Here is a 26,440-nt window from a genome sequence, read left to right as displayed (position 1 = left end):
GCATGCGCTGGTTTGGGGGGGCGGGGCTTTATCCGAGCGCAGTGTCGCCGGGCTCCGCCCCTCTCGCGCTTGCCGTCGTCACGTTCCGTACGTACGGCGGGAAACGCTTACGCCGTGCGTAGCGGCGGCGTGTGTGTGACGCAGTTGCCCATGGTAACCCCGGAGCCGCGCAGAGGATGGTGAGTGCGGCGGGGACGGGGCCGCCTGGGCCCGGCGGCGCGCACCGGAGGGGTCCTGAGCCCGAGGGCGCCCACCGCCGGGGAGCGTGGGGTAACGGGAGCGGGAGACACCCACGCGGGGGGCTGGCAGGCCGGGAATCACTGGGACCGGCGGTGTCACCGTGGGGGGCTTGGCCACCGGGAGCTGGTAGGGCGGGGGCATCCCGTCAGGAAAGGGGGCCTGGGTCAGGGGGCCTGGGGGCACACAGCCGGAGAGATGCTGCTGGAGCCTCTAGCCACGGGAGACGCAGGCTGGTGTGGGGCCCTGGCCGGAGCCTGAGGCTATGTGGGACCTGGAAAAGGGGCCTGGCAGGGGCTGGGAGGCTTGAGGATGCTACGGGGGGGGGGGTCTTTGTTGGGATGGCATAAGCTTGCCTTGAGCTGATGCAGTCAAGGTCTGGAAAGCGTGATGGAGGGCTGGGTGCTAAGGAGGGCTGGGAAGCAGGGTGGTCGTGGCCCACTTGGCCTTTCAAGGGAAGGAGCAATGAAGGAACCCAGTGAGGATGTTCAGGGATTGACTGTGCGGAGTCTGGGAGCATCTGCGACAGGGCATTGAACAATCCAGTCAAGGTGGATCCAATCCTGGGGGTTGAATCCTGGCTACAGGAGTTGAGGGAGCTGTAAGAGACCTTGCTGAGGTAGAAGGTTGTTGGGTTGGTTGTTGATAAACACCCTTAGAGTGAGAGTTAGATGATGACAGAGAAAACCTGGATGAAGGGGTTGGGTGTTCAGGGATGGACAGGTCTGGGACACAGTGCTCAGGGGCTGAAAGAAACCTGCCAGTTTGGTGGGGTGAACGGTCTGGTGAGTCACTGGGAAAACCCAGTCAATGCTGGCTGTTTAGGATAGTTTGCCAGGATGTGGTGTGGTGTGGGGGTTTCTGCCAGAGGTTGAGGAGATGACGGACAGTCTGGGCTGAAAAGAAGAAATAGGAATACACTATGCGAAGGCTTGGAAGTGGAGTTTTGATGCTGATGAGAGAGAGAGGGGACCCAGGAAGGAAAGAAGTGTTCAAGGGGAGAAATAAACTGTTTGAGAGAGAGCAATGTGGACTTAAAGAACCAGCTGGGGTCTTTGGGTGCAGGGAAGGATCTGGTTAGGCTGGAGGCCAATGCTGGGAGATGGGTGGTATGGTGATGGTGTACTGTAGTCTAAATCAAGGTTGCAGTAAAGTCAGATGATGGTCTGGGTTGTTGGAACAAGCTGGATTTAGATGTTAGAGTAGTTGGGATGGGACAAGGGGGACGCTGGCAAAGTCCAGCAAGGACTGGAAGGAGGGGTTGGGGCTGCTGGGTGAGGGTTGGTAAGAGAGCTGCAGTAGGTGGGGAGAGCTGAGCATGCATCGTGTGCAGAGAGCACAGGCAGAAAGAAACAGCAATGGGGAAAGCTTTCCCAAGGGCTAAGTTGTGTTTGGTCCGGAAGCCCTCTGGACACAAGCTGGATTCATGCAAGTGGGCAGCACAGGAGGAGGAATAAGCAAGAGCAGCAAAGGCAGCTCATCTTCCCTGGGTTAATTCTGGCTGCATCCCCACCTGCTGGGCCACAGAGAAAGAGATTGAGATAAGATCTGTGGGATCTGCTCTATTTTAGATCAGTTGATGATGGAGCATGTCACACCAGACACCGAAGCCATCACAGGATGGACATCTGCTGTAAAGATGCAGGCAGCTGTCTCCAGCAGTGTAGTGCTTTGTGGGACACATTTGGCCTGCAGCTGCTGCTGGCCAAATCTGCTCTTCTGCCTTGTGATGTCCCGATAAGCTGGTGGAGTCCAGGGTCTGGCTGCTGTTATCTGAGTGCTCTGTGTGTGGAGAGGGTGGGCTGGGTGTTTCCCACTGCTCATGTTATTTGATACACCATTTTACTGCCTCTTTGTTTATTTCCCATTTGTGGGAGTTGTTATTTGAATTACAGCCCCTCCGGCAGGGTGGGTGGCACTTTGGGGTGGCTGGGCTGGGTAGAGCATTGCTGAGTGCTGACTATCTCTAGAGTCTCAACTTTCACTAACCAGAATAATCCTTAGTGTAGAAACTGTGAAAGAGCAGCAAATATATCCAAAGCAGGTATGGCAGCCTGGGGGTGTGGGTCAGCAGTCAGAAATGATCCAGGCAGCTTGATGTGACAATTTACTGCTTGTCATGTGAGCTGTAGTAGCTGCCCGTGAGCGTGTTTCTGGTGTGTCATGATTGTATTGGAAAGTGCTTAAACGCCCTTCAATGGCTGCTTGCTCCAACACCAGTGATAAGAGGGTTAATGATGAGGTTTAAATTATTTCAGTGTTCATCCAAGTGAGTAAGTGCAGAGGAGAAGTGTCTCCTTCTGCTGAGCAGACCAGCATTTCTCACAGCTGTGGGGCAGAGGTGGTGGAAGGTCATAGGTGGAGCACGGAGGGGAAGATGAGCCATAAAGCTGCGTAGCATGAGGGACGTGCAGCACTGAAGTCTTTGGCGCCATTAAGCAGCATCTGCGGTGGGTGCATATCAAGGGCAAGGGAAGGCTGCTACATGAAAGGATATGCTGCTTTCCAAAGCCTTGGGGATGCTGTGTGAAGCAGAGCTTCTGGCTTCCTCATCACTGTAATAGCAGTCGCTGGTATGTTATTGATCAGTGGTGGGGCCACAGGATGCCGGTGTTCTTCTAAGCCTGTTGATTGAAGCTGCCATCGTGATGTCAAAACCAAGGTTGTCAAAGCATGGCCTCATCTTACAGCTGAGGAAACTGAGTCATGGAGTGTCTAGTTGACATTAGGCACATGTGGTGGAGGATGAAATACCAGCATAGCTAAATGCGTAGTCGGGCATCTTTCTTCTGGTCTTGAGCTCATGTTTCTAGCAAAACCAGCATCTATCTGTAGCCTAGTGTAGGTGTACATAGTACCATAATTTCTTTCTTTTGTCCCTCATTAGTTGGTGGTAAGGTTCTATTTAAAATGGCCTCATTAAAAAGAAAATGTTTTTGAGAGTTTGAATAGTGCCTCGCTGCTTTAGTTTCCCAGTACAGTCCCATGTTATGTTTCTGGTTTAGTTTTCTGGTTGCTGAGACATTGATATGAGGAACTACCTACAGATAGGGCAGTATATTCAGAAACTGTCAGGTTCTGAAACCAGATAAAGACTGCTGACATTGTCCAGTGCTTGGCATCAGTTCTTCTCTGTGCAAAATGCTTTCTTCAAACTTGCTAAAACCAGAGGAGTTTGATTTTAATTATGAAAGCAGGATTCATGCTGGCCGTGGTTAATATACCAAACCAGCAAGTGCTGTGCGACCTCTTTGACAGAAAACTGTGTTAGTAGGCTTGAGCTGGAAAAGCTCTGTAGGTGATTCGGCTCCATTAAATCTTGGATTTCAATGCAGGAGAGAAAGTCTGCATTGAATGACACCATATGGTGGAGACATGCAGCAAGCAAATGATTTTTTGGGAGTTTTGCCAGAGTAAGAAGTATTGAATAAACTGTGCTCAATAGATTAATTTCCTTCGGTTGTATTTTGAAAAAGACTGGGTGATTTTATGACCATTAGTGACATTTGCAGTTCTGCAGCCGAAGATAAAGGTAATCAAACGTCATTCTTCAGGACACCAGCTAATCAGTGCAGTTGTCATAAAAGGACTCCCCTCCTCCAGCTCTGTGTGTGCAGGATTTCACCATGGATGACAAATGTAGCCTCAAATACCCACTGTTGAAGGCAGGATATTTGGCTCAACTGAGCCCCTCATCCTTCTCCATGTCAGCGTCTCCCGCGTGACTTTCTGAAACCATCACGTGCACCTTCTGTCTTTAACTTACTCTTTAAAAATGGTGAACTGCCACCATATTGCTTAATTAAAAGGAACTGTGGTCCAAAGCTCTCTAGGTGCTGTGCTGGCAGAACATGGAGCTGTTCCCCATGCCATGGAAATACGCTTTGCCTGAGGTGAGAGATAACCAAGTGATACGAGGAAGGAGAGTCCAAGACAGGTTCAAACTTGGCATGTTTGTTGCCTAAACCTTATTAAGGATTGTAGGTGTGGCAGAGAAGGAATTAGGGAGAAAATCACAGGGTGGTTTTATGGGTATTTTGTCAAGTTTCTCCCACGGTTGTAGGAAAGGCACAAAGGTTTAAGGGTAGAGCTCAGCAGTGCTGGGGCTGGCATCACAAACCGTGGGGACACAGGAGCCATCACCTCCATGGCAAATGCACTTGGCTGGGGAGGGCCTTGACTGTAAAGACAAGTGACTTGTGGTTGCAGCAGAGGGGAAGAGGAGTCCATGCAGGGGTGTAGAGATGCAGGAGGTGTGGTCGCAGCAGCAGGCTGAGGTGCTGAGTTTTGTGGCTGTATTGCCTCCTGGTGAGTTGATTTGATTCTAGCTAAATATCCATGTCTAGTAGATAAGCAATTGCTGGTATCTGAGGTTGGTTTTATTTTAAATTAATTATCTGAGCTTTGTGGCTAATAAAGTTAAGCAGAATACATTTACTCCTCTTTCCTAATAAGAATCAACTGTGCTCTGCAGCAGCTTGTGGGCTGTGCTTTATCCATGCCCTGCATATCCAGCCCTGGGTACAAGGGGAAATTGTTCTTTCCATTACGGCTTTATATTGCCAATCTGATACAATATTTAAACAGATTATCTCAATGCTCTATTTGTCCCAAACCAATTTTTGCTTTGGCTTATAAAGTGAATCTTCCTTTCAGCGGCTTCTGTGGTACAGGATGTAGTTACATGCATCAACTAGTTCAAAAGACCCATATACAGCATGGATTTAAAGCTGAATAAACCCACAAAACCCTTAGCTAGGACTATAAATGTCACTGTATTTTTATGTATGTCTGTATTTTATTTTTTTTAAGAGAATAGGATTACTGCATGGTGCTATAACTGAAAGTCCTTTGATAATTCAAGGGTTATTTTAAACCTAGCAATGATATACTTTCATAAAACCACACATCCCTGTTTTTTGAAGGATGCTAATAAGATGGTTAGCTTTGCTTTCATGCTCAATGTGTTTATGAGCACTCTTGCCCATTTAGTTGCATCTCTGAATTTAATGCCCCACTCTGATTTTACAGTAATTGCCAGGACATTCTTCTCGTATGTCCCCATTCACTGTCTGGAAAACGCAGTCTCCTCATTGCTGACCCCATCAGTCTGTCTCCTCATGGTGCTTGTAAAGAAAACCCTCTCCACCAAGGACAAAGATGTTTTTAAACAAGCCAATCTGATATAAAACATAGTTTGCTTAACCTGGAGGTGATCAAGAAGTGGTTGCTGGCTGACTGTGCCCAGCCTTGAGTTGCTCTGTCTGCCTGCCCCTCTCCAGAGGCTGCCCGCGCTGCCACGCTGTGCTGTTCATTATCCAAACAGCATCTGCAGTTCCCTCCTCCGTTATAGATGCCGCAGTCTGCTCGGTTTTGTGCAAATGACACACTGCCCTTATACTCCTGTGAGCTGTCTCTGCAGCTCTCAGCCAGCCAACATCTCCTCTGTCCTGCTTGAGACTTGTCCTGCTCCTCACATTGGCGTCCTCTGTGAGTGATTTCTGCTGGCCTGGCTGCCATGCAGGCATCCTGGGCATCCTGCCTCCTCACTGCAGGTTAAGTCCCAGTACTTGAGGCATTTGTTTGCTGCCCCACTTCAAAGGCCTGCTCCTCTGCTGTTGCTTCCGAGCATCCTCTCTACACCAATTTTTTCCATTTCTTGGTTTTCTACCTGACATATTCCATCGTGAGAAAGGGTTACTACCTGCCTGTCATCAGCCCAAGTTAGTTTCAGCATTGTGTTTGTGAGCAGAGAAGTGCTCGTCAATCAGTGTTTGTGCAGTAAGGGTTGCTTGTCCCACTTAGTGGTGGCATGCAGCAGGGAGCTTGTCTGAGTTATTTTTTCCAGTCTACTAAGCTGTCAGGAAATGCTTTCTGTCTTCCTAGCCAGTGTGCTCATAAAAGCAATTAAAAATCATGTTAGAAACCCATCTGTGCATGGCTTTCCTTCATCTTAAATCTTCACCAAGTACAGGGAGAATGCTGGGTGCAAGCTTTAAATAATATTTACAAAATAGTAACAGTCATCGTAATCAATACTATTATTTGGTTCTTGATTTAAGTTGTATATGCAGACCATGTAACCTATGCTGGCAGCTACTGAAATAAAGTCCACTTCTCTATGTTGGCTCGCTTGTCTTCCAGCCTTTTAAATCAGCTTACTTTATACCTTAGAGAATACTTTTATTTCTATATATATCCTTGCTTCTATTGGCTATCCCAGATAATCCTGTGATCAGCCATGCAGCAGTGTCACTTGAGTAGAATATGGAACGATGCTGATCATTTTCTCATAGGCTGTCATACTGGCCCAGAAATAGCATCCATCTACAATGGGAGAAGCTCTATTAACATTTACAACTGTTCCTCTTCCCTGAGACCCCTGAGAATTGCTCCGTGGAAGATAAGCAATACTTTGTAATACATTTCTTTGCGTTCAGTATTTTGGAGTTGAATTCTGAAACATAAAGGCTCTTAATCCTGATCGGCTCTGGGATACACTGCTCTGCACTTAGCAAGTGGTGCTGTGAATAGGATTAGCATTTCAACAGCTTCCTTTTTTAACTGTGAGCAATAAACTGAAATAATAGGGCCTAATTCAGAGCTCTCTGAAGTGGCCAGTGGTACTTTGGCTGGTGCGCCTTGGCTTTGGGTCAGGCCTATGAGAAGTGGGGTCGTCCCTACTGAGCTGAAATCCGTGGATTTACAAGCCAACAAACACAACTATAAATGTGACTGCAGGTGAAAAGAAAATGTGTTGCTAGTCATGCAGTGAAAACTTGTGTGTTTTAAGGATGTCAAGGGCAGTCAGGACATGCATGTAAACAAGTAAGCATGAGAGGTATTTCTGTTGCTGTTCCTTTCCCCTCGAACGTGTGGAAGTACAGACCATCACTGGGGTAGAACATGGGCTGGGCACTGTGCAGGGGTGAAGAGCTGCTGCGCTGGGAGGGCTTTCCTCCGGCTGTGCTGAGCACAGCCCTCCAAATCCTTTAGCTATGGCCCATGGGGAAAGCCAGCTGGGAGCATCTGGCCCTCAGGTTTCAGCATGTGATGTTACAGCCCTGTGTGCTTTGGCTACAAGCAGTTTGGGGATGGTACTGTGAGGCATGGCACCCTCTACCAAGCAGAGCCCATTCCTGATTAACAGCTCTTGAGAGGAGCCTGGATTCCCAAGTTTTTGCCAGCCTGTTTATGCAATAGGTGATCCCCTGAGCCTGCTTACTGGGCTGTGACACTGCAGTGTTGCTGTTCCTTGCGCCAGCTCTGAATTTTTGAGCCTCAGCTTTCCACTGTGCTTTTTAAAAGCACAGCAACAGTGGCAGTCCTGTTCTTTCTACAGATATCCTTCAGACCCATTTTTACTAAGTTCTGTTTCTTCTCCCTGTTTTATTACACATCATGAACGTATTTTTAGCTGTGTCTGGAAATTAAATGGAAAACCAATAAATTACTTTTAAATGAGAAATGCTCAGAGGAGTGGATCAAGTCTCACGTGCTTTTGAATCTCAGTGCATTGTTGAAAGTTTTGGCATCGCGACTGATAGTGCTGTGTCCTTTCCAAACGCTCCCCAGCTCGGAGCGGTGTGATGAGCAGTAGTGGGCAGCAGCAGTTCCCAAAGGGCTGAGATGGGGCTCTCCAGGAGCTGGGAGAAGGGCATTGCCTCAGCCATGCAGCAGCCGTGATGGTTGTGCCATGTCCTGCAGCTCTTCATCTTGAGGACAAGTTTCTGATTGCCGTGATCTGGAGGGGATTGGGAGCAACCTTCATGGCTCAAATAGTCCTTGGCTCCCAGCAGGAATATTTAGAGGGGGTAGTTCCTCATAGCAACAAAGCACGTTGTGGCATTTAACTGATTCACCCTTGCAGGTCGACAAGAAGCATTGTTTCCATTTTGCAAACAGGAGAGCAAAAAAGCTTGAGGGATGATGGGCCGCCTTGGGCCTAGGTTTGTGTTGACACTTGAACTTTGTTCCTGCCTCTGGATTTCAGTGGGCTTCCACATGGGGATTGTCTGGGAGAGACCAAGCAGGAGTGCTGATGGCTCCAGAAGGGGCTGTAGGTGTATTCCTCTCCTGGATTTGCTCAAGGAAACTTGTTGCAAGAGCATCTGTGTCCCCAGGCTGGGTCTCGTTGCGGTGTGCACTGCTCAGGCTGTGAGGAGCAGTGCAGCAGCATGTCCAAGGACACGTGGGCAGTCATGGATTCACAGCCTGCTCCCAAGCCCTTGGCTGCAACTGCCCTTCTCCTCTGCGGCTGGGCAGCCAGAGGCAGCTGGAAGTGGGGTGATTTGCAGCTCTCGGTGACGTGCCAGGATCCAGAGTATTTTTCCAGCCACTTTAGAGAGGTGCATGTCTCTGAGGGGTGGCACTGACAAAAGCTTGGGTGTGCTGCTGGGATGTGTGCGGTTGTAAATGAGCTGACCTGCATATTCTGTTTCCTAATCCTGAGTGATACTGTCAGCTCAGAGAGCTGAGCCTGGCTAATGACTGAAATCCACTGTGCTTTTCTTAGTGAGCATGTGTGGTGATCTGAGATAGTTGTTAAGTGCTACATCCTGAGAACCAGAACTGCACGTGCCCCATGGGTCCGGCATGTTTTAGACAGATAAACGGGGTTTGAGCTGATCAGGGAGTTACTATGAAAAGAACTGATGTCAGGTACATAGTAACCTGCAGTTAACTAGGAGGGAGATTATATTAATGGGGTTTTCCCTCTGATAAAAGATAATGAAGAGCTCGCTAGTATGTGATTTGCAGATCCTACACGGTATGTGTAGGCCACTGGCTTCCTGGCACAGGGAATGCCAAACAGCTGTGTGACAAGAGCAATGCAGCCAGTGCTGCACCCCACTGAGCGACATTTGTGCTGTCTGAGACCTTGTCGATACACTCTGAGGTGAAGGAAAATAAGAGGTGAGGGGGAGGAGGAGAAGAGGAAATAGGAATAGGGACTGCAGGAAGGGGTTCAGTGTGTCTTGGGATACATTGCCATAGAGAACCCATTTTAAGGGAGGTGGGCATGGCATGGTGGGGGGCAAATAATAGCTACAGTCTTTCTTGTGGATTTAGGGTTTACTGTCAATCTTGCGTAAACTGAAAAGTGCCCCAGACCAGGAGGTGAGAATCCTCCTCTTGGGACTGGATAATGCAGGCAAGACAACACTCCTGAAACAGCTGGCATCTGAGGACATCAGCCACATCACACCAACACAGGTGAGGAAGGCCTTTTCCTGCCCAAAGCAGTTCTTGTGGTCCCACCTGCCTTACACAAAACCCTAATGATTCAGCAGAGTGTTTCAGTAAAAGTGGAAGCAACCGGAGCCTGGGGCACCATTAAGTTTGTGTGTTTTCTGCATAAGAGGAGGCTCCCTGAAGGAGCCAGAGAGTGTCACGTCACACCACATCTGTCAGGTAGCGTAAAAGCGGATGAATGCTGTGCAGTTCTGCAGAAGGCTTTTGGGTCATGCTAGGGTTGCATGGATGAGACTTTGTTCCTCTTGTCCTTGCCAAACAGGGGACATATACAGGTGATGCTGCAGCACTGGATAAGCCCCTGTCTCCTTGCATCTTTCACCCAGCCAGCTCTGAGGGTCCTGCATATTCCAGCACTCCCTCTCTGATGCCTGTGGTCCTCTTTCTTTGAGCCTTGGGGCTGGGGAGAAGGATGTCCCCCATGAGAAGCACTGCAGCATCGCTCCTATGTTGACCAGAGGAGGTTGCTAGAGAGCTGTGGGAGGTGCTTCCCCCCACCTCGTAGCTGCCTCCCAAAGCTCCCAGCCCTGATACCCCAATTCCAAGCCCCAGTCCCCTGGGTGGTGTGGCAGTACGCTGCCAGCCCACGCCACATCCTGTTTTTCTACTTGAATGCACTTTCAGTTGGTGTTCTAATTGATGAAATGGACCCTTCAGACATGCAGCTGTTGCTCTTTTAAGCCCAGCATTAGCTGTGTCATGTCGAATTGCGCAGAGACCTCTGGCTTCATGTTAGCTGGAACTCTCTACTCAGCTTTCACAAGCTTAGTCCTGCTTCTCACAGCGCCCTTGTTTTCTCCTTATCTGTAGCTCTCCCACCTTTTCCTGCACCCACCCTGCTGAGCCCTCCCAGGGCACTAAGTAAGTGCATCGTATATCTCCATAGCCATGACAGCATCGACCCTTGACCCAAGAACACTGGCAAACTGATGGTTTGGCGCCTGTGTTCACTTTCACCAGTGCCTCTCCCACAGCCGATCCATCTTTGTGGCTGCCCAGCCCATCTCACTGCACATTGCAGGCATGGGATATATAAGGTGTTAATGTCTGCCTCTGAACGTGCTCCAGCCATTCAGCTTTATGCTCTATGTGGCTTTGTTTCTGCTCTTTCCAGGGCTTTAACATCAAAAGTGTACAGTCTCAAGGCTTCAAGCTGAACGTATGGGACATAGGCGGACAGAGGAAGATCAGACCATACTGGAGGAACTATTTTGAAAACACTGATGTCCTTGTGAGTATTGGCTGCAATTGAATGCTGTGTTCGTGCAATGGCTTTCCAAGGTCTCCGCCAGAAATCAGGAACAAGTAATGTAATGTCCGAGTCCTCAGCAACACCATTGCCATTGTAACAGGAGTTACTCTGAGTGAAATGGCAAGATTGGTTGGGCGCAGTAAGAAAAATACAGTGATGTCTGGAGAAATCGTTCAGTTGCATGTTTTTACTTTCACAGGATGGTGCTGGTTATACCCAGTTCCTTTCCTCTCATCTCCATTTCCTTCAGATGAAAGAACATTAATAACTTGTAGTATACCCATCTATAGGTCCTTTCACTGGAGACTCTGAAGGTCTGTCATGGGCATTAGTGACTTAAGCCTCATGTGTAGAGGTAGGTCAGTATGGTGCCTTTGTTTTCTAGTTGGGGAAACTGAGGCTCAACAGAATTAAATGCTATGTCTGGCGTCATATGGGAAAGCTTCTGACTGAGGGACACAGAGAGACCCCTTGTCTTTTCTTTTGCTCCTTTAATCATAAGACTGTCCTTTAATGTTTTTGACAACTTTGCTGTAGTTACCTCAGAATTAGCTACAGATTACTACAACTGTATTTACAGTGCAGGACCTTTGTGTTTCCATGCCAGCCCACGTTACCCTCGGACCCTCCAAGTGCTGCCCTGGCTAGCTTCAAATATCACCTTCAACATGCAGCCTTGTGCCAGGGTGAAGGCAGGGTGGGGGCTTCAGGCCTCTCCTCACCCCAAGCAATGTTGTCTGTTGGAACAGAGAAAAGGCAAAGACTGCAGGGCTCCTATGGGAAAGCGGGAAGCTCTCTCAGAAAGACGCCCTTCCTCCCTCTTGTCTCCCTCTTGTCACATACATACTAATATATTGTGAGCTTTCATGCACTTCCACGGAAGGATCAGTGTAGCTAGGAATAAGACTCTACTCCAAGGCTCATGTCAGGATCCTGAAGGGTCTGGCTGCACCTGCAGGTTTAGAAAACCTTGTCCAAATGAAGCTGTTATTTAAATGGGACTGATAAACCCTCAGTAATCTCTTTTGCAGATTCCCCCTTTTCAGCCTGAATTTGGAATCTGATGTTTGATGGCAGCCACCAGAGCACAAACCCTGTTGGCTGCTTTTGCAAAGAGTAATGGAAAGATCAGGATTTGAGAAACTAGCAGGACACACTTTGCATGTTCCTCTGAGGCCATTGAGAAAGGGACATGGCATGGCTGTGATGTGATTGTGCCCATTGAGTCCAAGCTCTGTAGCTGTGTGTGGTGGGGAGGCAGTAGGTGTGCAGATCAAAGTCAACACTGCAGAGCAGCAGCCAGGGTTGTTTGCCTGCTATGGCAGGTGCTGAGGCTGCAGAGACAGTACAACCACAAAACAGTATCTGGAAGACTGCTGGCAAAGACAATGAGCTACACTGGCCTGTGGGCTTCCACCTTTCCCAGTGTGTGCTACATGGGAGGTGCAGAAGTAAAGGTGAATTTGAAGGCTGAAGGAGATGAAGGCAATTGTTTTCCGTGTCCTCCTTCTACCCCAGTTAAAACAATGTAGAGAAAACCCTTCTTTTCATATGAGTAAGAAAAGGGATAGGTAGAAGCAGAGTCACTTTGGGGCAAGCAGCAGTGTGAATTCAGAGGGAATAACTGGTACGCAGATGCACCTAAGCTCCCCTCCTTGCATGCTGTGCTGACACCCAGCCCCGGACTGGGAGCTGCCAGCATATTAGCGTAGTGCTTTGCTATGTCCATACACACCAAAACTGGGATCAAGCATGTGCTGGTGACTCTCCCTCTGTCTTCTTACTAGCCCTCACCCCTGTTCTAGCCAATAATTTTATCCTCAGACAAACCTGGTGCAGGCTGTGCATCTGTAAATTAAGCCAATTTATCCCATGTGTTATTTCTTCATCCAGTCCCACCACTTGTAATTTCTGTCCAACCCACTTACTCCAGGTTTTGTTTTGGCATGTCACTCTAAGGAGGCACCCAATTTACAGGAATTTCTCAAGCTCCATTTCTCCAACAAGCTGTACTTGGTGGCTGTTCAAAGTAACCAACTGTGCTACTGAACACCACAGCCAGAAACAGGCTCTTGTGTGGACCTGGCCATAGAAGGAAGGTGGAGATGAGACGCACTACAGTTCCCAGGACCCCCTGCTTCTGTCTTCTGCTAAACTATATTGCACAAAGCAGAAAGGACCCTCTAAGGAATATGGAAAAGCAGGAAGTGATTGCAAATTCAAATCCATGCAGGTGCCTTTGAATGAGAGCTTGGTCTTGCATCACACACCTGTGATATTTGGAAGCTTAACCCAGGCAAATAAGGTGTGGATATCTGGCTGATTGCATATTCAGACAGGCACCTGCAGCTATTTGGCACAGTGCTTTCTGGTTTGGAAGTAGGCGCTCTGCACATACTTTACCTTCTCTGTGCTTTTGTGGCTTTTGCCTGGAGCACTGTTGTCTCTGCTTCTCATCTTGCAAAATAGCTCCCTAGCAAGGAATGGGAGTAGTGCAGGGGAAAGCCTGGCTGGTTGGGCTCCGACCTCTGCCTTGCCAGTTACAGAAGCACCGTAATAGAGGAGGTTCCGACTTTCAGTTGAGAAAGCACTTAACTATTTCATTCATGTTCTGCTAAGCTTCCCCTGAGATGTCCCAAAGGAGGACAGACGACAGTCCAGTTTCACCCCAGAGCACAGCTACACTGCAGCTTCTTCCTTTCTTTGTGTGTTTCATACCCCCAAATAGGATGCACGGGGTGGATTCTCGGGAAGGGCGGAGAGGACAGGCGTAGCTGACAACAGTATTGGTGCCTGTGCTTGGGATCCTGTTGTGGGGAGAGGCTGTGTGTCATGGTGTGCCTTTCCCATCACGTGGCTCCAGCAGCGTGCACTGCTCACGCATCCCCACCATGCAGCTGTGTCCAGCCCTGTCATGTGTAACCCAGCCTCTGTCAGTGTGCATCAGCCTGGCCTGGGGGGACCACAAGACCTTGAGGGATGAACAGAGAGGTCTGAGAGGTGCTGGGTTACCTCCTCAGCCCTGGCATAGATTTTCGTGCTGCATGTTTGGTCCCATTCCAAACAAATGTAACAGTGCTCATTAAGGGAGTGCCTACAGTTTAATAGATACTGGTGCTAGAGATCTTCCCTCCCCCTACTATTTGGTCAAAATTATCCTGGAAGCATGGAGTCTTATGGTGAGACTGCCTGCGAGGATGCCATTTATCTTGATGGCGGGGTGCTGTGCTCATCTATTCCCTGAAAACCAGGCTGACACTTGCTCCCTGTAAGCCCCCAAAGAGCGTGCAGATGACATGCTAGCAGCTTCAATCACTGCTGATGGGGAATGGCAGGGACTGGAAGCAAAATGCTCAGTGTTTGTCACCAGTCCTGTCCCTGTCTGCTGTCCCAGCCCCCTTCTCCTTCAAAAACCTTCCCCTGCCACGTAATGAAAAAAGGATACCAGGCTATTCTTGCCCAAGTGTTATACTGGGGTTTCCTGTTTCTTTAGATGTAGCTTGATACTTGTATAATCTGAACACCACCAGCATTGCTAGGGGTAAGGAGGGTGGTTGGACTTAATAAGCATGTATTTAGGGGGACCTTTGAGGAGCCTTTTAGCCTGTGTAGACCTAGAACTGCCTTTGCTGAGGTCTCGTCTGCATGTACAGAAAGAAATGGGTACATGCCGTGGTATTGGAGGGGGTGGAGAGCGCCTGCCAAGGCAGGGAGCCTGCGGGCGGGGGGATCCACCCTTCTTCATACCAGGGAACAAGTGTTTGGCTGGGACCTCCTAGTGGACCATGGAATGTGGTGCCCAGCCCTGAGAGGGTGGCAGGGTTGTATTGTCTGTCTTCATAAGCCAGCTGCTCCCTGTTTTCTCCATCATAGAATCATAGAATGGTTTGGGTTGGAAGGGGCCTTAAGACCAGGGATGCTTCCATCATCCTGGTGGACAAACTGGTAGCTGGAGTTTCACAGGCTCTATCCAGCCCTTCTCCCCAACCACCTGCTCCAGGATGTTGCAGTAGGATCACTTGATGGAGAGGAACTGAGTGTCCTAAATGTATTCACCTGCTCTGAGTGCCATTGTGTGCCTTGGTGGCTTATTGAGGTGATGGGTCCTGCTAGAGGGCAGCACGGCATAGTCACACCAGTGCAGTGGTTGTACACTTTGCTAGACCATGTCTGTCTCCTCAGGTTTTGTCCTCCTGTGCTCAGCTTCAGCTTGTAAGCTGGTCATTTGGAAAGATACCAGGCAGATACCTGTTCTCTTTGGATAATAGATGCTGTGGAGATGGTGAGAGCATCCTCAGTACTGCCCCCAGATCCCTTCTGATCCCACCCACGTGGCTGTCCAGCTTTAAAAGAGGTGGTTCCTCTCTTTTCAGAATGTCTTGAAGTTTTGTCAAATTTTGCTGTAAATAATACTGGGGATCTTTGTGCCCAAAAGCATTATCATTAGGCTCAGCTCACTTAAGCACGTGATATTGTAGAAGAGTGTCTTCTGGGAAGAGTAACTTCTCTTTCTTCTTTTTCAGATCTATGTCATTGACAGCGCAGATAGGAAGAGGTTTGAAGAAACGGGTCAGGTAAGTTAGTTATGCCCAGCTTCCTTTGAAGTAATTGAGTGCTTCTGAGTGCCCCTTGCTCACAAAAGTTAGGAAGATGGTTTTGTTGTTTATGAGGGAAATTTGCATTTCAAGAGACTTGCCTTTCAACATCAATGCAGATTATTTTGGTAGATGTGAAACAAGGAAAATAGGTAGCCTAATTCTGTTTAAATAGAACGGTTTTCATTGAAGTTATACAATAATAGCAAATGGAGCCTAAGACTGAAAGGAAAAACTTCTCCAAGTCCTTTAAACCTTGCCAAACCAAGACCCTGAGGAATCCTATTTTCTTATTTACAGAGTCGAAATGGAAATCATATTGACTTGATTGTCTTTTGGATGTAATTGAAAAAAAACCCACCCAAAATTAAGAAGTTTCTAACTAAGACTGGCCAGAAAATAAGATTTCCGTTTTGCGAAGTTTTGATCTTTTGCAACATTTTGTGTTTTAGGATAGAACAAAAATAGGACTTTTGAGCTTTCTTTTCTAAAATTCAGGAAGTGACATTGTCCCAAAATATCTAGCAACAGATTTATCCCCTAGAAATGGGAGATTTAGATTAAAGCCCTCTCTCTTCTGTCTGATTTGAAGGAGACACTTGATCTTTTGCCTCTCAAGTGTCATGGGCAGACCTTAACAGCAGAACTGTTGGTTGTTCTAGGGGTGGGGGGAATCTTTCCCCTGCTGGAGCTATTCCATTTTGTGTCAGCAATTAAATACTTACTGGGCAAAAGAGAGGGAGAGGAACCAGAAGCTTAGAGCACTTGCCTGAGTCAGGTGGAGTCAGCCTGGACGCCTTGTACTTCCACAAACACTTTTGGTTTCAATAAATCAGCCATGTTGCATGAAAGACCTATTTTGTTGAAAACGTCCCAGCCAACTCTGTAACTCCGTTCTCTCGTCCTGGTTTCAAACCAAACATTGCTTTTGGGGCGATGGAGTCAGATTTCTGTTGCAGTTCAGCATCTCCTTGACTGCATTCATATAATCCAGAATTTTCTAGCCAGTGGATGAAAGATGTTAGGACAGTATCTGAAAGCATGAGACCTCTCCAGCTAATTAAGGAGCCCACGGAAATCTCATGTACTCTGCAATGCCAGCAGTCCTTACAGGTTCAAATTCTGCTGGGTTTGTCATATCTTTACATAGGGAAGTGAAGTGAGTCTGTGTGTTTGTTTCATATGAAGCCATTGCACAACCCTCGACATGAAGCATTTCAGCCGCTGTTGATCCACTGCAGATTCAGATTTGAGCTATTAAAAAAGTCTCTTTGAGTCACCCAGTTTTGAATGAACAAACCCATTTCTCAAGATGCCACCCAATGTGTGCTGTGCATATGGAGCTAAAATCCAGCTAGTAAAGCTAACTCGTCTTCAGCTAGCCAATGCCTTCAAAAACACTTTCTTGTGGGAGGGAGATTTCCATTTCTGGGAATGAAAAAAGTCCTCTCCTGCTCAAATTGCAATGTCTAAAACTTGGAACAAACCCCTGAAACTCACTGTTAGCAGTATCAGGCTGGTGTCAACGGCTGCTCAGGTACAAATGCCAGTCAGGCAATAACTTAAGACAGATTCCTCATGCTGCCAATTTACATGTTTTTTGCTGTTTCATCAATTTTGGTCTCCTGGGAGCAGGACTGGTAAAACATAGAGTTGTAGCCTTTAAGGCAACTGCTAATTTCAGACCAAGATGAAGATTTTTGTAACCTGTAATTGGAAAAAATAGCTTTTGAACCTTGGGCAGAGATGATTGTATACATTTTTGCTCTCTTATAATAAGATCTAGGTTTCACTGGAACATGCTCTTCTAGCATTTGCCCTAAATATATTTCTAATTAGAGACAACCATTGGTGGTTGAAGGTTTTCTTCCCTTCCCTCTCTCTGTCTTTCCCCCACCCCACTCCCTTGTAAATGATACAGGAGCTGGCTGAGCTTTTGGATGAAGAAAAGCTTAGTGGAGTCCCAGTGCTCATATTCGCTAACAAGCAGGATTTGCTGACGGCTGCCCCTGCTTCAGAGATTGCTGAGGGACTGAACCTACACACAATCCGGGACAGAGTCTGGCAGATCCAGTCTTGTTCGGCTCTTTCAGGAGAGGGAGTACAGGTGAGGCTCTGGAGAAGGCTTGCTGTGCCAGCAGGCCATCTGTAAGAGATGGTTGTCTGTTGATACACAGGGTGGGGCTGGACCGGCTGCCTCATAAAGGAGGGTCAGCACAGCCAAACCCTTGCAGTGTGGAACACAGGGCACATGTCTCATCGCCTGTGCAAAGGGAAGGGGAGCTGTGGGCCCACATCCCCAGGAAAGGGGAGAGCAATTGCATCCCCACCCAGGACCCCCTGGCTGGGCCAAATGAAGGCATTGATTTGTTTCAAAGAGACTGCTGTCAGGTTAATCATTTTCACAAAACAAATAGTCTTCTGGTGTTAACCCCTTTGAGTATTACAAGTGTGCGCTTTAGAAACCTGATTTACCTTTGCTGCTGACATTGTTTGGTGTTTTGCTCAACCCAGATGCCAGAGAGAAAACGTTCAGTTTTTCTGATCCAGAGAAATGCAAGAGTTGCACACATGGCAAGGACCACTTATAACGGCAGCATGTGGGGCAGCAAACCCCACCCTGAGGGGGCTGAGCTGTATTCCTGTGCTGAACTGTAATAGCTGTGTCTTGGGCTCCTGTGCTGTAGCCAGTTCTGCAGTATAGTAGCTCTTTGTAATGTAAATAGGACCTAGGTTTGTTTATTTCACTCTTAGGCTTTCCTGAATTAATGAAATATTTGCAGTGTTCACAATCCAAGCAATTGGGAATACTCCCTTCACTGGTATTTAAAGAAACATAATGGTGAAGAGATTTATCTTCCTTGCAGTTTCAGTAAAACCTTACTTGCAGATGCCACAGAGCTTGTTGCAGATCTCAAGCTGAGTATGAAGAGTCGCAGAAGGAGCCCACAATACTGAGTGGGCAGTAAGATGGCAGATGAAATTCAGTGTTGACAAGTGCAAAGTGATGCACGTGAGGAACAACAGTCTTAACTATACACATACAATGATGGACTCAAATGAGCTCTGTTACTCAGAAGTAGATCATTGGGAATAGCAGCTTACTGCTTATCAGAGGCTGGAGAGGAAAATCGAATACTAGACAATTATCAGAAGGCAAACAAGAAACATCCCAGAAAACATTTCCTTTGTAGCAGGATAAAGACATGGGGAGCCCATACCTTGAACATGACATTCATTTCTGCATCTGCCTCATCTAAAATGACTTTAGTAGTAGTAGAATCACAGAGTCCACCAAAAAAATTAGGTTGAAGAGTCTTCAGATCTTTAGACCAATCTCATGTTCAAAGTGGGGAGAACTGTGAATCTAGAAGAGGTTGCTGAAGGCCTTGTCCAATCAAGTTATTAGCATCTCCAGGTGTGGAGATGCTACAGCTTGTCTGGGTAAGCTCTTCTAGTGCTTAACTACACTCACCAGAAAAAATCCTGTCCTTATATCTGCTCAGAATTAGGAGAGATTGGAGAATCCTCTGATGAGAATGATCAGTAGCACAGAGTGGCATCTATACCCGGGGATAATAAATAAATTAGAACTTTCAGCTTTGAAGGAGAGGACAGGGAATGGGAGCACCTTCAGGATTTATAAAATAAGGTGTAATAATGTCAGATAGACTATGTGCTGTTTTTCACATTGCTAGAGGAAGGGCGTTCCTAATGGAATAATCAGCAGCTTAAAAGAAATAAAAATAAGTGCTTCTTTGCCAGTTGTGTAATTAAATTGTGGATCTCATTGGCACAGGATGTTGTGCAGACCAGAGGTATCAGTTGGTTCAGAAAAACACTGAGTGAATTTCAGAAGAGATCTGTAGGCAACCTTTGGCCGTTAAGATCTGGAGGCAGCTTTTGAATGAGGAACAGCTTGGACCATGGCCTGGGAGGATAGGACAGAGCAAGGGAGATCCTGTTCCTACATGTTCTTTCTTGTGGTATCCAGAGGAGGGGGTGCTGGCCTGGTTGGACCATTGATCTGGCCCAGTACAGCAGTTCTCATTTAAAATCCTTGCCAGATGTTTAGACTTGAACATAGTAGATGGTGTCCTTCAAAATGCCTTTAGTTAGCTAAGATGCAAATTCAGCTGTGTTGCAGCCAATCTTACGAAAGGCTTCAACTCTCATGTTTATTTTGAAGAGGTGGTGGTAGAGGGAAAGGCATTCCACAATGGTGGTGTATATTCAAGTCCCAAGAAATGTGATCAGGAAAGTGGGGCTGCAGTTCATAGGGTTGCAGGCAGGCACAGGTCACCTTCTTCCCTCCTCCAGGCCCTCCTCTAGTTTATGGAAGTCCAGCTGAGCTCTCCAGCTGTAAAGGGGCAGTAAAGAGGCAGGTGGAATTTAGGGATGCGTGTAGGATGTGGAAGAACTAAGAGACAGAAGTGGCACTTTCTGTTTGTGAGCTTTGAAAAACACTTCCTTCTCAAGCTGATCAGTGGGCTCCCTGGAGTGGGCTGCACACTTCTTCATTGATGGCATTGATGGCACCTTCTTACTGTGCCTTTTCCGTGAAGTACACTGCTTCCCTATGCAGTCAGTAGAGTAAACGACGCAGCCCAATACCCTCTGCTGGGGAAATGAAATCTGCTTCCGCATTCACTTCCAGAAAAAAGAAGACAAGCTAAATACAAGTATTTATAGGCCTATATATTTTGTTCATCGTGCTTATCTAGACAAATTAATTTAGATGCAGGCCATATAATGTTTTGCTTTGTTGTCAGAAGTCTCATTGCCCTAAATACTGCAGCTTATTCCCTAAATGATTATTGCTGAAAGGTCAGGGAAGTCACAAACTCTTTACAGCTTATAGAAGAACAATCTCTACATTTCTCTTCTGCCATAACTCCAGCCCTGTCAAATCAGACAGCAAGAATGCCAAGCTCTCCCTTGCCTTGGTAATTCATTGAACAAAATGGGTTGGGAAATGGCTTTTAAACTAAACCTGGATCAGCACAGGAAGAAATGGCATCTACAGTCCTGAGTCTCTGAGAAGAGGTCAACATGCTCAAAACTTAGGGGAATCAAAGAACTTGTGTAGAGAATGAGATTAAGAAAGACGTTTTTGAAGATCATGGTACATAATATCTCCCTCTGCCAGTGGTTGTGAACAGGAGCTCTCTATGTGCAGTTAAATCTCAGGTCATTGCTTTGAGGACTTCTTTGAGAAATGACAATGAGTGACAGCAAAATAAATGAAGATGTGGAAGCATCAGGTACTCGGAATGAAAGCCAAGGAGCGAGCACGCTTAACCGTCACCGCTGATGGAATATATTAGCTAGAGGAAAATTGGAGACATCGCTGACGGATTTGCAAGGAAGAGTGGTGGCATATCTCGTACTGAGCGCATGCAGGAAGAGTTCATAGGGGAAGATTTTTGTGATAGCTTGAAGGGAGAGCAATGAGCAAAGATAAATAATGCCAATACATGAAGGAGAAGTAGTTTGAAGGTCATTTAATTAGTTTAGCTGCTAGCACCATGGTGTACAGAATTGGGTAGTTAAGACTGGGAATTTCAAGGTTAATGAGATTAGATTATGGTTAATAGAATGGTATAAATTTAGAGAATTTAACTATTATTTGAAATGGGTTGTTTAATAAAACTGTTAATTAAGGAGGGAATCCATATTGTCATCTTCTATTTTAAAATTAACCACTGGGGGCTCTGGAAAAGGGGCCCATCAATGTCCTGGGCAGGCTCAGAAGAGAGGTGACTGGGTTAACTGGAACCCGTGTAGTGTCCTTGACTCCAGCTGGCAGCCTTTTACACAGCTGAAGACTTCATTACCTCCTGATTGTAACTGTGGGCAGCTCTTGCCTTGTTAGTCAGACTTCATGGCGCCATTGAGGGAAGAGTGGCATTCCTCATGCTTAGAGACTTTTTCAAGCAAAATGTCTGCTTGGGTCTGATTTTATCCTTCAACCTTAGTGAGGAATGCAGGAAAGCCTTTTCTTCTTGCCACAGCCATTTGGGCTTTTGCCTCTGAAGCACAGTCCTGCACTAGCTTACACCGAGACCCTTGCCCAGAGCACAGCAAGTGAGGAAGGCGATCATCAATGACAGCAGAGAAATGTAGGGGAACTGTTGCTTCACAATGGCTCTCTGGTGCCACATAGACTCTTGGGGTTGTGTTTTGTGACCAGATCTCCAGCTGTAGTCTTTGGCATACGAGAGCTATGCACATTTCACTTTGGCCAGCCAGGGCAGGGTGAAAGCAAGGCAGGACTCCTCTGTTTTGCAGTCTGCCCTCTTGCTGGAGTGTTATTTAGGGGCCAGGATGTGTATTAAACATGACTCAAGGCTTTGGACTGGTCCATGCTCTGCAGCTTATTTCCTGTACAAAGCAAGACTCTCCAATCAAGGCAGCAGGAGCTCAGCCTGCCCCTAGAAGTCATCCTCCAGAACGATGCTGCAGTGTATTGCATCCACAGTGTCCCAAGCATAATGGCCCCCGGAGACCACTAAAAGCCAGTGGAACTGAGAGTAGCCACTAAACTTCTCTAATTTATGCCAGAGTTGGTCTGGCCCAAAGGACTGTGGGAAGGGCTGAGCCGCCTTCTCCTTCCTGGCTCTTTCAACTCAGTTGAGACTGAAGCCCAAGACCAAAGTTACACCCATGCTGCAATTCAGCACTTTCATAAGTGCAAGATTCAGAACAGGACCCCCCTGCAATGCTGTATCTTCTGAGCTAGGTTTTGTCTTAAAGATGTCTTATCCAGGGCAGGCTAGATGGGGTGGGGATCTTCCACATCTTCACAAGGTTCTGCAGCTACTTGTAAATGTGATTTAAAGCCAATTTCAATGACTGCGGCTCTCCTGGGGCAGGCAGAGTGAGTACTTGTTGAGGAAAAACAACCATGTTTCCAGATTACAGGGCAAAGTCTTGTGTTTTTTAAGCAGAATAAGGAGGGAGTCTACAGCGCTGCATCAGGGATACAAGGTCTCAGAGGACAAAAGAAAAGCCTGCGCCCAGGCAAAAGACAATGGATAAGGTACTTGCAGGAGCCTGTGAAAGCCAGCCTATATGATAACTGGAGGTGCAAAGAAATGACAGATAATGAAGGCACAGTGCTAGCTGTGCAGTGGGAGAAGAAAGTGACAGTTAAAATAACACATACCAAAAATGCTGGAGATGGAGAATTTTGCACTTGCCTGACCCAATTTGTTATGGCAGACAGAGGATTACATGAAAAGATTAAGCTCTGCTGTCCTTAAGGTCATGTTAGGGGTCACAAGTTTGTGGCCTTGCCTGATCCCTGGCTTGCAGGGGAGCAGAAATTGGGAGGCTTTTTATAGGGTGGAAAGGACTTGTTTGCTGTGTTTGAAGTCAGATTACTTCACTCCCATAACCACAAAGCTGATAATGCCAAGAGGAAGCAAGCAGTGGACTAATCTCGAGCAGGACTTTTTATTTCTCCTGGGGAAGGCTCTACCAGTCCTTACCCAAAGGGTGCTAGGGTACAAGTCCCTTGGCACAAGAGCAGATGTGACTGCAGCAAGGCGGGGTTGTGCTGAGCAACATTTCTCTGTAAGGAGCATTATACCCTTCCCTGGAGTTCTCTCTTTTTACTTTGGTAAAGTTTACTTGCTGCTTGCTAAGGAGCTGAGAGAGGCAAAGCTGAAAGATCTGAAATCTTTCCCTGGCTAAGTTTTCCCAGGGTTGACTTGAGGCTGGAATACTAATACTGTATCTGTCTCCATCCTCAGAGTACCTGCCAACGTCTCTGTGTCTCAACAAAGCAGCACAAGGACATCTATCAAGATCTAAATGTTACTGTAGGGACTGTACTTTTTGCATAGAACCATCTTTTAAGCATGCAGATGTAGGGACAGAGTGTGTAGAGGCAAAGGATGACAAGAGTTGACTCCTTGTGGACTTCATTCTTTCAAGCGCCATTTCCTCCCTCCCATAGTGCCCTCCCCATAGCAGCTCTTTGTATCAGCTTCCCTAGATTTCTCTATTTTACCAACCCTCCATCCTGCTTCAAACCTTAGGTAGAAAAACTGCAAACATACCTTTTAGTTTCTTTTGCTCTCCATTGCGTTTGCTGTTCTCCAGAGTATTTAGGGGTGCTGCAGAACACACACTCCCAAAGGTGCACCAGAAGCTATGGATGTAGCAGTGATGTGGCTGTAGGTGAGGAAGGTGTCTCACATGTACCTCTCTGATGCAACACACGTAGAGCTGAGCATATTCATTTTCTTGCTAGCACTGTCAGGGAGATATTTACAATTAAATGTGATATTTTGTGTCAGATAACTAACGCCAGAAGAGACTTTTTTAAAGTCTCTTTATATAAAGTCTCTTTTATATCATTTCTTGATATAAAAGTTTGGTGACCTACTTACGTATTTCAAGCCTGTTTGGAGTTCACCTTTCCTCTTCCATTTTGCTATGTCATTCTTTTGCCCTCGTTAAATGCTTGATGCAGACAGGCTCCCAGCCATGGTAAATCCCATCATAAACTCTGCTTTATGACCCTCGCCACGCTGGTGCGGAAACGGTCTGTCTTTCCCCCTTCCCGAGCTCCCAAATGGCAGCAGGCAGAGTTTTAATCACTGTGAATTCAGGTTGTGGTCAGATTAGGTAGAAGATAGGATGTGTGTTTGTTGTTTTGCAGTGATGTATTGTTTCTGGGATTACTGTGCTGAATAGCAGAGGGTGTCAGCTGATATTTATTACTTTAAGCTGTCTCAGCTGTTCTGGTTCAGCAAATAAACCTACATTCAAAATGAATGAGGAGCTCTGCTTGCCTTGTATGCCATGATGTGTGCAAATGTGATTATTGCTTCCGAGGCAGGGGAAGCTGGAATCGTTGTGGGAGCATTTTTAGTTATTTATTTATTTTTACTCTTTGCAGGCAATCATGCATATTTCTAAAGCACACAATCAAGCCAAAGGCTTGACACCTCTCTTCCTAGCCCCATTGTTAAGCCCTGGCATTCCTCATGCTGGGAATCACTCGCTCCCTCTCTCTCTAAAGTGATAAGCTTTAAACCACGCTATTGATTGCTTAAGGCATTACATGTTTTACACCTAGCTTATCAGTGTTATTGAAAGGGGAAGACACAAAGCTACTGGGCCTTAAAATGAATCTACCTCTCATCTTTTCCCATTTGCTGTGAGGATTTCAGACAATTTGTTTTACACTGATCTCTGCTGTGGAGATAAATAAATGAAACTGGAGACATCAACCCTCCCCAAGGTTGGAGTTAGAAGTGTTATTAGCGTAGGGCCTCATGTGCACCCCAGCACAGAAGCTGGGCCCTCTTTTTCTTTATTTAACGCAGCAACAAGGGCTGATTTCAAAAGTTGCTGGTACCCTTCAGATAAGAAGTGTCACATAGCGCGGCTATCAAGGTGAATTGGTATTTTCAAGTGAGAACTTCTCTGCTTCTGATTAAGCCCTGAGGACTCCCTCTCTTCTCTCTTAACTCTTTAGCTCCCTTCTGAGATGGCCACCACCTTGGTGGCTGAGGGCCACCATGGAGGCATGGCAGTGGGTCTCTGCTCACCCAAAGGTTCTGCTGTGCTGTGCCTTTGGCTCTCTGTCCTTGGAGAGGTTGAGGTCCTTGGTAGCTTTTTGGCAGTTTAGGGACAATGGTGCAGGAAGCCAGCAACACTGCTGCCATGGGGCTAGCCACGATGCTGGCCCAAAGGTTCTGATCTTTTTTCAAGGTCTACTTATAATTTTAATGATCTAAAAATGATCACTGAACATAATTCAGTGAAATCCCCCTGCCCTGGACTCTAAGGTAATGTTTGCCCCTTTTCAAAGCACAAAGGTGCGCTGCTCCCTTCTCATCCCCAGACCTCTACCTTTTGCCCTGTGCCTCCCTATCAGCAGAGACACCATACAGGCATGGCAGAGGTAACGGGTTTGATGGGGCACAGATATGAGGAGACTGTGCATCTTGCTCTCCTTTGGCTGTGTCTCCTAATAGATAAGTGACAGGAACAGATAAAAGTGTTGGTTGGCCTTCAATAGCTTGTCCCATTCTGGGATCTGAGCAATAAACTCACAGATGAGGTATTCACAGCAGAAGTGCCACTGTCCTGCTTGCTGTGGTCAGAAAAGCTGCCTGAAGAATATGTCAGCCTCTTAAAACATGACCACATCACTTCTCACTGAACCCCTGTGGAGCCCCTGAGGGCCCATTTTCTGTGGGGGCCCCAAGGAACAGGGAGCAGGGTCCAGATCCAGTTATTGCAGTGACTTTCATGCATCTGGATTTCAAGGCTTGCAGCTGAGCAGAGAATTAGAGCCGTATTCTTAGCAGGGAGCTGACTGTATAGCAAGCAGCCCCCTAAAATCCACGGTCTCAAAGATAAGATGACTTGCCCAAGGTTACACAAATCATCTGTAGCTGAACCTGGAGCTGAGCCTTCATCTGCCACTGATGCACCTCGACTGCAAAGTGATCCTTCCTCGAAGGACCTACACATTGTGACATGATGAGACGATGATGCTTTTTATGGTCAGATGAAAGATTTAATAAGCTCTGTGTGACAACATCTGCTGAGCAAGGAAGCACTTATTTTTTTAACCCACAGTGGTTTTGGGTGCAGGGAGCAGGCGGGAGGTGGATGAGGAGGCAGAACACGGTGCCTGCTGAATGGTGGCCAGGTGGGATTGGGGGATTCCTTTTCCCTTCCTTTGACTAATGTTACCTTTCTCTGTCTGAAGGACGGCATGAATTGGGTGTGCAAAAATGTCAATGCTAAGAAGAAATAAAGCGTTCAGAGCTGCATGGAAATGGAGGAGCGGTGGGAGCAGAATTCTAGCCTGAAAACACTAATTTGCTGCTTTCTGACCAAATGTTTTTCCATCTGTGCACAGCTACAGCTGTTAAAAGAAAAAAAAAAGAGAGAAAAAAGGGAACAACACTGGTTAAAACCTATTGCTGGATGTGGAACTTGACCTGCTCTTTAGTATCGTTTTTTTACCCCAATAAAGGAATTCTATATTTCCTCCCTATGCATAAATAGTATTAAATGTCTACTTAGCAAGCAAGTTTGTTAGCAGAAGCAAGACTGTGATTCACTGTGG

The 26,440-nt window shown here is 46.8% G+C and overlaps 1 protein-coding gene across 2 annotated transcripts; it reads left to right on the top strand.

Moving 5' to 3' along the window:
• Positions 1–53: 53 nt before the first annotated feature.
• Positions 54–26,368, top strand: ARL3 (ADP ribosylation factor like GTPase 3). 2 transcript variants are annotated; one of them, XM_065672142.1, is made up of 6 exons: positions 54–179; positions 9,310–9,453; positions 10,607–10,723; positions 15,268–15,318; positions 17,261–17,446; positions 23,097–24,126. In XM_065672142.1, exons 1-6 carry the CDS (start codon positions 177–179, stop codon positions 23,187–23,189), a joined length of 594 nt encoding a protein of 197 aa, XP_065528214.1. In that variant the 5' UTR covers positions 54–176; the 3' UTR covers positions 23,190–24,126. The 2 variants fall into 2 exon arrangements, with proteins under 2 accessions (XP_065528214.1, XP_065528215.1); XM_065672143.1 differs by lacking the exon at positions 23,097–24,126 and adding an exon at positions 26,078–26,368 and having other exon boundaries at positions 59–179.
• The last annotated feature ends 72 nt before the right edge of the window (positions 26,369–26,440 follow it).

The sequence above is a fragment of the Lathamus discolor genome, chromosome 3 (genome assembly GCF_037157495.1).
Source record: "Lathamus discolor isolate bLatDis1 chromosome 3, bLatDis1.hap1, whole genome shotgun sequence".
NCBI lineage: Eukaryota > Metazoa > Chordata > Aves > Psittaciformes > Psittacidae > Lathamus > Lathamus discolor.
This window is presented reverse-complemented; position numbering and strand designations above follow the sequence as displayed.